General features: G+C 40.7%; 1 protein-coding gene across 7 annotated transcripts in view; it reads right to left on the reverse strand.

The window, feature by feature from the left end:
• Positions 1-14,463, reverse strand: part of LOC126247966 (golgin-84-like) — a 169,230-nt gene that overhangs the window by 144,912 nt on the left and 9,855 nt on the right. For all 7 annotated transcript variants that reach the window (XM_049948527.1, XM_049948530.1, XM_049948529.1 and 4 more), the window contains exon 3: positions 8,907-9,258. In XM_049948527.1, coding sequence (XP_049804484.1) covers positions 8,907-9,258 — 352 coding nt within the window. The remainder of the gene's footprint in view (positions 1-8,906; positions 9,259-14,463) is intronic.

Here is a 14,463-nt window from a genome sequence, read left to right on the forward strand (position 1 = left end):
AAGCATAAAAATAGAAATGTATAATGTTGAGGAAAGAAAATATGCAACAAGAAATCTTCTTCATATAGAGTACAACGTGCAAAAGCAGGAGGAGGGGTTAGGGAAGGGTAGCTGACAGCTCACAGCAAGGTAGCGGGTGTGCGGAATAGGAAAGCAAAACAGAAAGGCAGTTGTAGGGGATAGGAAAGTAACATACGGGCACTGGAGCTGGTGAACTAGTGCAGCACAATATGACGATGACATGGAGTACTGGATTGGGAGAGAGGGATAGATCAAAGAAGTGGAGACTGGGGGGCGGAGGATGCGGGTGAAGAGGGTCAACAGTGGTTGAGGCTGAGAGAATTGTGATAGCCAAGGATGTGTTGCAAGAACTACCTCCTGCACAGTTCCACAGTTCAGAAATGCTAGTGCTGGGGGTAAGAATCCAGATGACACAGGTTTTCAGAAGCCGTGACATCTGGATTCCTCCCCCCCCCTCCCCCCCCCCCCCCCCCCAGCATTTCTTAACTATGCAGATGGGAGTTTTCCTTGCAGCACATCCTTCACTCCCATAATCTTCTCAGCCTCAGTCTCCGCTAAACCACTGCACCCGCACCCTCTGCCCCCAAGTTTCCTCCCCTAACTCATCACCCTTTCCCCATAATGGCCACCATGGGCAGCACGAACTCACCGGCTCTGGTGCCCAAATGTTGCATTCCTATGCCATGCACCTGCTGCCTCTCCCTTCCACATTCCAATTCTGCAAACCACCTACAGCCTCCTTCCAAGCCATCAGCTACCCTCTCCCAACCCCTTCTCCACTTCCCACCTCTTTCTCCCTTTATCCACCATACCTGATACAGCCCCTCATTCCAGTCTACCTGACAAACTACAGTCCTTACACTTTAGTGTTCAGTTGGCATGATGTAGGTACACATTATTCGGTGAGTTGTCTTCTTCACTTCTACATTATTTACCTATCAGCATTTACTATCTTCATTGTGTTGCTTACATCAATAAACACTATCTTCTTGTTCCTACTCACCTTTATACTCAATAACATCCATTCCCATTGGTCTCTGCAAGATACTGCACTCTTAATGAAATTCAGTGAAGCTCTGTAGGTATTGGCTATTCACCGAGCAATTTTGCCTTCTGTAGTTGTGTGGCTTGCAGAGATATACGAGGGCATGCTGGAAAGTAATGCCTCTGAATTTTTTTGTGAAAACTCTTTAAGCTTTTTAAATAAAAAAACTTTATGAACATTCCACATCCTTATTTTCATTTCTATGTATTTATTTCCCAACATAGTCACCCTGGTGACAAACACATTTCTCCTAACGAGCTATCAGTTTGCTGATACCATCACTGTGGAATGTTTGACTTTGTTACCACAACCACAACCTCACCTCTGTCAGCACAACATCACTATCAAAGTGAAGCCATCGAAGGTGTTCTTTGTGTTTCGGAAATGGATGAAAATCAGATGGGGCCCAGTCGGGACTTTATGGAGGATGATCAATGATAGTGAACCCAAGGCATCAGATTGCTGCAGGTGTCACAGTGCTTGTGCATGGCCTCACATTGCCATGCTGAAGGAGAGGGTTGCTCCATGTGTGGAGGAACTCTTCGAATGTGTGCTTTCAGTTTCTCACACATCGACATAGTCACATTACATGCTGCCATGTTACCCGCTACAATTCAAAGGTCTCTAGTGGCAAAGGGTTACAACTTGCATCAGCTAAGTGGGAAAGTCAACTTAGTAATATGCATGACTTTTAATACCTTGACCAACATTGTTAACAGAATAAAAAAATTCAGTGGCACTACTTTTCAGCATGCCCTCACAGACATTTCTGAAGTCAATGTTGCACCCTTGAGTCACTATTCTAATTTAAATATTCCCGAAGTACACTAAATCACTTTATGAATACCTAAGGTTGAGACCCTCTCTTCAACCAAGATCCCCATTTTCTGGAAGACATGAAATTCCACTTTCATGCCTACCAGTTATTGCTGAAGTATGCTCAAGGTTTAGATGGCAGGTGCACCTGACCTGCACTAGTTCAGGAATCCTGTGTTTTCCAAGTTCAAACTTGGTCAACAAAGACTGGGCTCCTTGATGTGTTCCATTATTTAGCACCAGCCATGAGGCAGAATGCTAAGATGATGAGCGCCCTCCTCTCTGCATATCGTATACATGCCAACAATGCAGACAAACATTTTCAAAAGAAAAGCACATCATCACAGAGTGTTTGCCCAGGAGAAGCTAGTAACCACCCTCAGACAAAGACCAACTTCTATAACACAGAAAAAGTCTGGTGGCCGTGGCTTCAGATAACCAGTTCCCTGCATCTTCCCTGCAAAGTGGTGCCCACAGACGGGCATAAAGAAAACTGTCTCAATACATGCAAATAGTAAAAATATCTGTAGTTTTAGGAAACAAGAGTTCAATGAGTGAAAGATAAACTGAACTAGCTTGCTCTGCATTTCACCAGGCATATGGAACACGATATGGATGGTAGGAACTGAAATCCATGTTTGCTATTTGGACATGTAGATACACCGATAATCAATGAAGCCGCAGAAATTTCTGTAAGGAAGCTAATAGGCTTGCTTTGATTATGGGTACATACCAATAAATAACCTGAAATTTCTATTTTCTAACACACACAGCAAGCACTTGAGGCATTGTAGGTTGACTTATAGCAAGTAAGGTTATGTTCATTGTCAGAAAGAAAATTTATAAAAATATATGGTCAATATAATAAAGCAACAGCTGCCAAGGAATCTCACAAATGCTGAGCCCCTGCACAATTAACAAGAGCAAGGTGGAAGGTAGAGAGATTAAGGTTCAACACCCCATTGGCAATGAGATAATTAGAGGTGGAAATTAACAGGAGCAATGAAAATTATCTCTGAGCTAGGCAAGAATGCCTCCCCTCCTTCCTTTGTCTAGAAGTGATTAAAACAGATCTCACAATTTTCTTCAAATGGTTCAAATGGCTCTGAACACTATGGGACTTTACATCTGATGTCATCAGTCCCCTAGAACTTAGAACTACTTAAACCTAACTAACCTAAGGACATCACACACATCCATACCTGAGGCAGGATTCGAACCTGCGACCGTAGCAGTCACGTGGTTCCAGACTGAAGCGCCTAGAACCGCACGGCCACACCGGCCGGCACAATTTTCTTCAATACAGTTTTTAATTATGTTGAACATATTACATCAAAGTTAATTTCCACTAAATGTTGGCCATCTTACACTGATAGGAGATGAGCTGTTTTAAGTTGAATCAACTGAGAGAAACCTTTCTCGATATAATATTTTACAAATTTTGCAGAGGCAGTTACAAATTCATATTCGTAAGAACTGTCACTTTACATCTAGTTTATATGAACTGTGTCATAAATGAGTTTCACCATAAGATCAATACATCTCAAAGAAGACTGAAGCAACAGTAAAGTTCAACACTGCACCAACAACAAGGTCAACAGAGACAGCACAAGCTCAGACTGGGCAAAGAAGGAGTAGGAAATCAGCTGTGGCCACTCCGAAGGAATGATTCCAATATTAATCGTAAGTAATAATGCAACAATGTAAACTCCAGGCAGGAGTATCAACAATGTAGGAAAAGATAGATTGCTACTTACTGTTAAGATGACACGTCAACTTGCAGACAGGTGCAATTAGAAGATAATCACATATAGCTTTTCGCCATTTGTCTCACACACACACACACACACACACACACACACACACACACAATAGCAAGTGCACACACGACTGCCTACTCCAGCATCTCAGGCTGGAATACTGGAGCTGGTGTGTGTGTGTGTGTGTGTGTGTGTGTGTGGTTTTACTGATGAAGGCTGTGGCTGGAAGCTCTATACGAGTGTCTTAATTGTGCCTGTCTACAACTTGACATGTCTTTGGGGTAGTTATCTTGAAGCTGTGAGAAAGGAGGACAGGCGTGTGTGTGTGTGTGTGTGTGTGGTTTTACTGATGAAGGCTGTGGCTGGAAGCTCTATACGAGTGTCTTAATTGTGCCTGTCTACAACTTGACATGTCTTTGGGGTAGTTATCTTGAAGCTGTGAGAAAGGAGGACAGGCGTGTGTGTGTGTGTGTGTGTGTGTGTGTGTGTGTGTGTGTGTGTGTGGTTTTACTGATGAAGGCTGTGGCTGGAAGCTCTATACGAGTGTCTTAATTGTGCCTGTCTACAACTTGACATGTCTTTGGGGTAGTTATCTTGAAGCTGTGAGAAAGGAGGACAGGCGTTCCAAGGCGTGGAACCAGAGACAATGCTGAGGGCAGATGAAACTAGGAGAGATATTGTTACATGAAGTAAACAGTAAGGGGAGAGCCTTACAAAAATGCAGACACCCCCAGATGTGGTCCCAGGGCGTTAGTTACTCTTCAAGGAATTAACATATAACTTCATATGTTGTCTAGACGCTGTAGAAGGTTGTCACCATAGAACTTTGTAACCAACAGGCATGTACTAGTGTATAAAGCCAGCTTAATACCAGACCTGAGAACAGCAATGTCAGTAGACTCACAAGGGTTAGAAAGAGAGCGAAAATCCCAAAAACTGTTGACCTAGCAGACCCTACTCTGGGGAGCCTGAGGGGCAGGGCTAAATGACGTATAACAATAATGTTGCAAGCCTTATTTGGCAGAGCAGTTACGTTTAGCTTTCAGCTGAACAATGTTGATATCAAATAAGGACATAGTTAGTGCAACTGCATTAACATCCCCACTTTAGGAGCAGTAGAAGGGACCTAACTAAACCTCGATTGGCAGGCACCTGCTCGAGACCTACGGGATTGGCTGGGTGGCTTTAAGTGGGAAAAACAGTGCCCCCATGCGACTCTTCAAAACCCCTAAAACCCTAGATTCCACATTTTGGCAGAGTTCTCAGTCAGACGATCTGGGCACCGAATCCACGTCCGTCGACTCCAGCCTTGGTCCAGCTCCGCATAAGTCTGCTCTCTCTCTCTCTCTCTCTCTCTCTCTCTCTCTCTCTCTTTCTCTTTCTCACTTTGAGTGCCTCAGTGAACAGTATCACTTTCAGTATGTTTTGTTTTGCAACTAAGTTGTTGCCTTAAGATGCTGCTAGTGTTTGCTAATGTGGTTAGCATCCACTCCTGGGACTTCTGCACTGGCTTCTGTTGTAACAGTGTTATTCATGCTTTTTCTAACCCTAGAACTAGCCTCCAGTGTATTAGTTAGTCCTGTCTGGAATTAAAAAAACTATTTCAAAACCCTGTTTGTCCAAGAGTATCCACAACAAGTTCCCTACCAAGTCTCATCACCTGCATTTCTAGTAAATGTCTGCATCAGTGTTGGCTCAGATAGAAGAAAACAATCAAATGCCTTCACTGTGAATTGTTCTTCTGCCTTCTGCTCTGTACCACACGGGAGCGCAGACTGACCAACAACCCCTTTTTCCCTCTCCCACCTGTGTCAGGACACGACAGATAGTCTGACAAATTTAAAGTCTATCCTTCCATTGCTTTAACCATTGAATCTTTTTAGTAAAAGCATCTCGTCTGAAGAAGTCATATTTCCAATTAGTTACAGTCCAATAAACTTCGCAAGCCCAGGCAAGGCATTACTTACTATGATGTAGGCTTAACACAGGCACTATTGAGTCTTGTGCTGCCGTATTCTATCAAAGATAATAAACAACTAATATGTCTGTCAGGCACATCTCAAGTTCCTGTGAGGTGCATCTATAGTTGACCCTGCATTACATTCTATTTTTATATTAAGCGCATAGTTTTTTCTGGTTCTCTTCAAAATTCTTGCTAATTGTTGATGGTCCTCATCACATATGAAATGTTTAATGTCTGTGAAATACTGGTAATTGTGTGGCCCATCTATCAAACTCTTACAGCTAACACCTTTTCATATATTAAAATGTTTACCATTTCATCAACTGCAGCTTAGTCTGGAATAATCAAACAACTGAGAATGATGTGCGCATTCACAAGCCATTGAATGCTGTACGTATTTGGTAGTAAAAATCACTCTTACTACAGTCCCACCACTGAAGAGTGAATTATGCAGCTCATAAATGTCAATGAATTTTTGAATACGACAGCAATCATCTAACATACTAATTTTGAAATGAGTGTCACTCTATATGGCATAAGCCTGATAAAATGAATGCAGATAGACTAAACACAAAAATTTGACATATGGCACAAAAAGCACAAAGTGATATGTCAACACTTTCTGGCAGTGTCTAATAACCGAAGTGCCAATGCCTGCTCCCCACAAAGATCTGCTTATGGAAATCACCATGAAATACCAAGGGCACTATGAGAAACATTTTTGTTCAAGTGCCATCTGTGATATGTGCATGTTCTTGTACAAAATAGTAATACATGTGACATGACTTTTTGTAGCTAGCACATTATGATAATTTGGACAGGTATGTAGAATGTTTTCTGTCCTTAATTTTATATACTGAACAGAGTTGTCCGAAAATTATTTTTACAACCTCTGTCACAAGTCATTCAACAATTCCATGTACCCAAAACAAAGACTTTAGGTTCTTTTTCATTACAAATCAGTAGTATTTCTTGTCATCTGACCATTAATATTATTATTAAAAGTGTTTGTTGATTGACAAGTCATGTAGCTTTAGAGCATTACCACAATAAAAAACAGTCGCCCCTTAGGAAAGGCTCAGTCAAACAACACGCAAGCTGCTAGTGTGAGTAGAACACATTTTACCCTGCTGTGCTCAGTGATAGTCAAACAGCCAGCAGTATAGCATGTTGTCATATTATGAAAAGCAAATATACTTGTTAGGACTCGTTGCCTTGCCTAACCTGTGATTATATACCTTGAAAGAGTATCAAGCCACAGTCACAGTACAATATTCTCTATGGCCTGACCTCCCTGTTGCGGTACTTGTCTTAAATCCAATATTGATCTCTATGTATCATTCTTAAGGTGATTCAAAACAATATCCAGCAATGTAATGTTACAAAAGTTCTGGTATATAAAATGAAAATCTCCTGCACAGAGATGACATGCTACTCTAAAATACAAACACTAAAGAAGAAAACAATTGAAATAACTTTTTAAACAAGTCTTTAATGCTCTCCTATTGGTTACATCAGTCAATAGTACCCACAATGAACTATTACTATTCATACTGCTTTAATGTACCTTATGTAGGTGCCAACTGGTCACTGCTGTAGAATTGCACACAATGCAGCTAAATGTGATATATAAGAAGCGATCAAGAAGTTTCTGTTTGAAGGCTATACAATCCTGAGTTGGTACGCCGGTCAGGTAAAATTTTCATGTGCACTAAGGCGATCATCTCACCGGTGAACCAGGGTGACGATAATACATCATGTCCCGCTGTGTGAAGACTGTAACTGCCTGTTGCACATCCTCATCTGATAGACATCATCGACAATTCAAACCCTTCTTTAGGAGACCGAAGGCATGATAATCGCGTGGGGAGAGATCAGGACTACAAAGCAGGTGTTTGAGTGTCTCCCAACTGAGCATTACAACATTTGTGTTGTGGGGATGTGCGTTATCATGAGGCAGCAGCGCCCCTTTTAGCAGTTTTCCTGGACATTTTGCCTTAATTGCATGCCATAATTTCTCCAGCATTGCACAGTACTCTTCCCTACAGATGGAAACACCAAATTCCTCAAAATCAATAACCAATGCACCCTGATAAAGAACAGCGTGAGCATCACCTTTCCAGCATATGGCTGGCTCTTTAATGTCTGAGGAGAAGGGGACAATGGGTGACAGCATTGCACCAGCAATGTTTCTGGCTCCACTTCCTAGTGGTGTAACCAGCTTTCATTGCCTGTAATAACGCGCTCAAGAAACATGTTGCCTTCAACATTGAAGCACACCAGATACTTCAGGTAAACAGCCATTCACTTCGCTCTTTGTTCTCATTTTACATGCAGGCACCCACTGGCAGTAAACTTTTTGGTAGATTAACTCCTACCAAATAATGTGAAGCCTAGCTCCTGCCAGGTAATGTTATGCACACTACTAAAACTGATGCCAAGATACTTTGCTAGCTCACAAATGGTTATGTGCTGGTCCAGCCTGATTGCATCGTCAACTGGCTGCCTGTTCTTGTTCATAATAGATGAGGCTGGCCTCCCAGATTGATGGTGTCTTGTGTTGAATACCAACCAGCACAGAACTTGGCGCATCATGCACAACGCTGGTTTTTGACATACATGCTGCCCTACACACATTTTTCATTCTCCAGTGGATATCTACTAGTGTTTGTCCTTCGGCAGCCAAGAAAATAATAACAGCGCATTGATTCTGTTTGGACGCATTAAGTAATAATGTCTCCATAGTTCACATTTCTTCATATACTGCACCCATGTCAGAGTGTCATGAATACCACACTAAAACCCTTCCCTAAAGCAGACAACACATTTTTCATATGGTGTCCCCGGAAAGTTTCCTTTGTCACTATGCCAGTTTCTTCATTCCTCTGGATTCTCAAGTGCACCAGTATACAGTACAATGCTACTTAATTCCTGTACCTTTCTAAAAAGAGAAGGGAATGACCTAAATCTTTCTCTCTTCTAATTAAAATTTGGGTTGTTTTATGGGTAGTTATGGGGAATCTGAACAGATGATAAAACTCTTTCCCATCATGAATTCTCTCTTCCACAGCCACAAGCATCACACACAGTTCTGCACTGTGAATTCTGAATATGTCTAGTAGGTGGTGCCTATGGGCATGACAAAACTGTACAATAACTGTCAACTTCATGTATACTCCTGCCACAACACTGATATGCACTCAACGGGAGTTTTAAAAAGAAAAATAAGTCATTACTATAGCTGTCCAGGCAATTGATAATACATGGGCAAGAGAAAAAAGGATTCAGTAGCTAATCTCACCTGTCTCAACAGCTGTCAGTCTTCGTTGCAAAAGTTCATTATCTGTCTTTGCATTTTGCAGTTCTCTCATAGAAATAGCATGATCTGCCATTAATGATGATTTGGATTTAGCAGAACTATTTTCATGTTTTTCACATTCAGTCTTTTCAGTTTCAGCCTGCTGCCATATGTGCATTGTTGTCACAAGAGCTTCAGTTAACTGATCATTCTGTTCATCTTGGGGTAGATCAGTTGGTACCTTCTTCACACTAATGGCATCATCAAACATTTCTTTATCAATGTTTCTTACTGACGTGGAATATTCTAATGCATCATTTGTTGCAACAGTAATAATTTCTGGCACATTGGGCACCTAAAAAATAACAAAACAACAATGAGAACAGCAAACAAAAAGTATCCTGGCTGTGGTTAATTACCCATACATTTTAGATTTGTCCGACTAGGTTTTGTGTTATTTTCCTTTCACAACTTCAAAACTTTTTATTTCAGTTTAGTTTTTTACAGGTTCCAAAGGGCACATTCACAACAATTCATCAAGATGTGGAACATCAAATTAAAAACAATTCTTTGTGAAAATATGGCTGCACACTGCATGTTGGTCATTAAAATAAATGTTTTTTTTGTTTGTTTATACATACTATTTACTCAGAAATTCATCTATAGAGTAGAATTCGACAAATAATTATTTCAATTTTTTAAAAAAAACTCTCATTATCTACTAGCATCTTTTAACTCGCAAGGGAGGTGGTAGTCCAATATTTTCATGTCTACTTACCTTGTTCCTTTCTGTACAAGACTAAGGTTAAGCTGTGGATAGTGCATGCTATTTTTGTTCAAAGTGAAATATTGATGAATGCTACTATTATATTCAAACAGAATCTGATTCTTCACAACAAATTTCATACAGGATCAAATTTATTGTGAAGCTTTGTTAGGATGCCAAATTTTTCAAACAGTTGCATACATGAAATTGCTAGTATGCTAGTTTTTCAGTCAGTTACCTACATGAAATTTTAGGATAAGTACCATATGTTATCCTTACAGCACTTTTCTGTGTAATTAATACTTTGTGTCTATGTGTGCAATTGCCCCATAAAATTATTCTGTGTGATGCCAGTTAATGGAAACTGCACAGTAAACTAATTTTCTAATATTTTAATCAATTAAATCAGCAATTACATATAAAGAAACTGTTGCTGAACTTGAGTGTTTGAATAAAATCTATAAAATGTTATTTCCAATGCCAATTCTGACCAATATGCACACCTAGGAATTTTGATCAATGTGTTTTATATATTTCATTTCTCCCATGCTCTATTGTTACTAACGGTGATATATCTCACACGTACAATATCGAATGAACTGTGTTTTTTCTAAGTTATAGACCCTTTACTGAGGACTAATCAATAATACTTCTGAATATATCATTTCTCTCTCATTTTGTTGATGCAGCTCCGTTGAGCTTGATTATGTTGATTGCTTCATCAACAAAGATTTGCTTTATCAGCATAAAATGGTAGATCATTAATATATAGCAAGGCCAAGAGAGGTCCAGAACTGAGCCCTGTAGGGCACTCGTCGTAATTTGTGCCCAGTCAAAGGTACATCAGAATCAAAATTTAAATATCTCATTACTTAGTTACATAAATCACTGATTTAACATACTGGTGATCTTGTAATATATATAATATCATTCAGACACACACAGAGTGTCATAAAACCTAAATCCCTCATAATTTACAACCATCAGTACATGTTTATTACTTTATAATAACAGCTTGATCAGCATTTAAAAATCCTGTGACTGAATAACAATATTTATACATAAGGATGCAATATAATTTTCTTTCCGATTAACCTGGTTGCATATGAAAATGTTTTTACCTTTTAATTTATTATACATTTTCATAGCCATGAGCAGCCTGGGAATGCTGCTGGGAATAAAGTTTTAATCCATGAGCTAGCAACATGAAATTTTCTCTGTTTCTAGTATTACATACATAAGTTGAAAATGATTTCCTATAAATACAAGGGGGCATTCAATAAGAAATGTAATGTTTTTTTTCTCAGGCCATTTTGGTTGATAATATGTGAAATGTGTTGTGTGATATAGTGGAATATTCCCACTTCAGCCATTATAGTTTCATTAGCTGGTAAAGCCATGGAAACACGCTTCTGGGACTCTGAAGGCATTGTACTGTTTGATGTCCCCCCTCATGGTGCAATGAGCAACTCCTCCGAAAATTGAATAAACGGCTTCAGTGTGTTTGTCACCAGAAAAATGCAAATGTACTTCTCCTTCTCCATGAAAATGCAAGGCGTCACCCAAATCTGTGCACCTGAGAGGAGCTCACAAAACTTCACTGGACTGTTCTTCCTCAAACCCCATGCCAGTACAGACCTCACACCTTCCGATTCCCATCTGTTTTGACTCAATGAAGACTGCACGCTATGTGAAGCAGTACATGGATAATGTTTATGTTAATTGATTCAGCAAGACACTGGCTCTGACGTCAACCAGTAGAATGTTACCATGCAATATAGGCCCTCCCCCAGTAAGGTGGCAGAGGGCCATCGCACTGAATGGAGATTATGTTGAAAAACAGGGTTTTGTAGCCAAAACAGTGGGGAATAATATGATATACTGGAATCCTGAATAAAACCAACCTGCTTTCAGAATAAAAAAGTGGTGCATTACTTACTGAATGCCCTTCGTAATTCTGTATTGTTATGTTTAAATATCCTATTTACATGGCTTGTGTTCTCCCAAGAGATTATTCCATATTTTACAACAGATTAAGAGTAGCTTGATAATTTTTCTGGTGTCCATGTCACTTTCATAGCATAGTATTATAATGTCAAAGCCAAGAATGTTTAGCTTGTTTGCCAAAATGTACAAGAGAAGACTACGATAATTTTACGACAGATATCCCCAGGAAATTGACAGAAGCCTGCTTCCTTACATTCTTGAGTTTTAAGAATACTTTAGAAGTCATTTGATTTTGACTGTTTAGCTTTAAACTGTGTTAACTATATCTTTGTCATGTTTGATTTTAACCCATTTAGATAAAACCAATGTCCTAAGCTGTTTGGGGTGCCAGTGGCTTTTTGGAGAATTTGTTCTGTTGTCTTACTCTCAACGAGTACAGATATGTCAGTCTGCAAAGTTTTATTCAGAGGTAGGTGTGTGTGTGTGTGTGTGTGTGTGTGTGTGTGTGTGTGTGTGTGTGTGTGTGTGTGTGTGTGCGCAGGGGGGGGTGGGGGGTGGGGGGGCAGGGGGCGGGGGGCAGATTGCGCAAAGCCTTGTGGGTGTCCCTGAAATAATGTTCCAGTCTGAGAAACAATAGGTGGTACTTGACACTACAAACACCCGTTGCTTTCTCTCTGTTACCGAGCGAGCTGGTGCAGTCATTAGCACAATGGAGTTGCATTTGGGACAATGGAAGTTCAAATACCTATCCGGCCATCCAGATTTAGGTTCACTGTGATTTCCCTAAATCTCCTAAGGCAAATACTGGGATGGTTCCTTCAAAAGTGCATGGCCAATTTCCTTCCCCATATGTTCGCAATAAGAGTTTATGCTCCATCTGTAACAACTTCATCGTTTAAGGGTACGTGAAACTCTAATCCTTATTTTTCTCTCTCTATGTTAAATACAATCTGAATCATTTCAAAGCACTTTCTAATTTATGGACCATTAGGGAAAGGTCTGCACAGTTAAAAGGCTTTGTACAACATTATCTTTTAATGTGTCTTAGCTGCAACAGAAATATTTTTCCCCAATGGAAACTTCATATACTCAATTAAGAGTGTTCAATCTTAACGTCACACACAAGTGCTGCCCAACTGTTGGGCATCACTATCAAAACATACCAACAAGTCAATCTAGCAGCACACAGCAACTTGTGAGTGCCAGAATACACGAAAGTGGTTGGTTGGTTGTAGTCCACTGTATAACTGATTATTATTATTATTTCTTTCCTTTCTCAGACCTTAGGTCTGGTTCGAAATGAAAGTGACGCGGACCTTGATCAAGCGTGACTTCCTTTTAACTGTACGGTATATGTTACATTGCGTTTAGGAACTTTCGGGTAATTGAACATGTATCAATAATTACGGATTTCTGTAGTTGTATATATGTTTGGATGTAGCTGTATTGCATTGATGTACTGGTGGATATTGTGTGGTATGACTCCTGTAGTTGATAGTATAATTGGTATGATGTCAACTTTATCCTGATGCCACATGTCTTTGACTTCCTCAACCAGTTGGATGTATTTTTCAATTTTTTCTCCTGTTTTCTTTTGTATATTTGTTGTATTGGGTATGGATATTTCGATTAGTTGTGTTAATTTCTTCTTTTTATTGGTGAGTATGATGTCAGGTTTGTTATGTGGCGTTGTTTTATCTGTTATAATGGTTCTGTTCCAGTATGATTTGTATTCATCATTCTCCAGTGCATTTTGTGGTGCATACTTGTATGTAGGAACTTGTTGTTTTAAAAGTTTATGTTGTAAGGCAAGCTGTTGATGTATTATTTTTGCGACATTGTCATGTCTTCTGGGGTATTCTGTATTTGCTAGTATTGTACATCCGCTTGTGATCTTGTTTACAAAGTCTGCATTTATCTGTTGTGGTATTGGGATCTTTAATAATATGCTTGCTGCAATACCTGGTGTTTATTGTTTGATCCTGTATTGCAATCATGAATCCTTCTGTCTCACTGTATATATTGCCTTTTCTTAGCCATGTGTTGGATGCGTCTTGATCGATGTGTGGCTGTGTTAGATGATACGGGTGCTTCCCATGAAGTGTTTTCTTTTTCCAATTTACTTTCTTTGTATCTGTTGATGTTATGTGATCTAAAGGGTTGATGAAGTGGTTATGAAATTGCAGTGGTGTAGCCGATGTACACTCCTGGAAATGGAAAAAAGAACACATTGACACCGGTGTGTCAGACCCACCATACTTGCTCCGGACACTGCGAGAGGGCTGTACAAGCAATGATCACACGCACGGCACAGCGGACACACCAGGAACCGCGGTGTTGGCCGTCGAATGGCGCTAGCTGCGCAGCATTTGTGCACCGCCGCCGTCAGTGTCAGCCAGTTTGCCGTGGCATACGGAGCTCCATCGCAGTCTTTAACACTGGTAGCATGCCGCGACAGCGTGGACGTGAACCGTATGTGCAGTTGACGGACTTTAAGCAAGGGCGTATAGTGGGCATGCGGGAGGCCGGGTGGACGTACCGCCGAATTGCTCAACACGTGGGGCGTGAGGTCTCCACAGTACATCGATGTTGTCGCCAGTGGTCGGCGGAAGGTGCACGTGCCCGTCGACCTGAGACCGGAACGCAGCGACGCACGGATGCAACCCAAGACTGTAGGATCCTACGCAGTGCCGTAGGGGACCGCACCGCCACTTCCCAGCAAATTAGGGACACTGTTGCTCCTGGGGTATCGGCAAGGACCATTCGCAACCGTCTCCATGAAGCTGGGCTACGGTCCCGCACACTGTTAGGCCGTCTTCCGCTCACGCCCCAACATCGTGCAGCCCG

The sequence above is a fragment of the Schistocerca nitens genome, chromosome 3 (genome assembly GCF_023898315.1).
Source record: "Schistocerca nitens isolate TAMUIC-IGC-003100 chromosome 3, iqSchNite1.1, whole genome shotgun sequence".
Classification (NCBI taxonomy): domain Eukaryota; kingdom Metazoa; phylum Arthropoda; class Insecta; order Orthoptera; family Acrididae; genus Schistocerca; species Schistocerca nitens.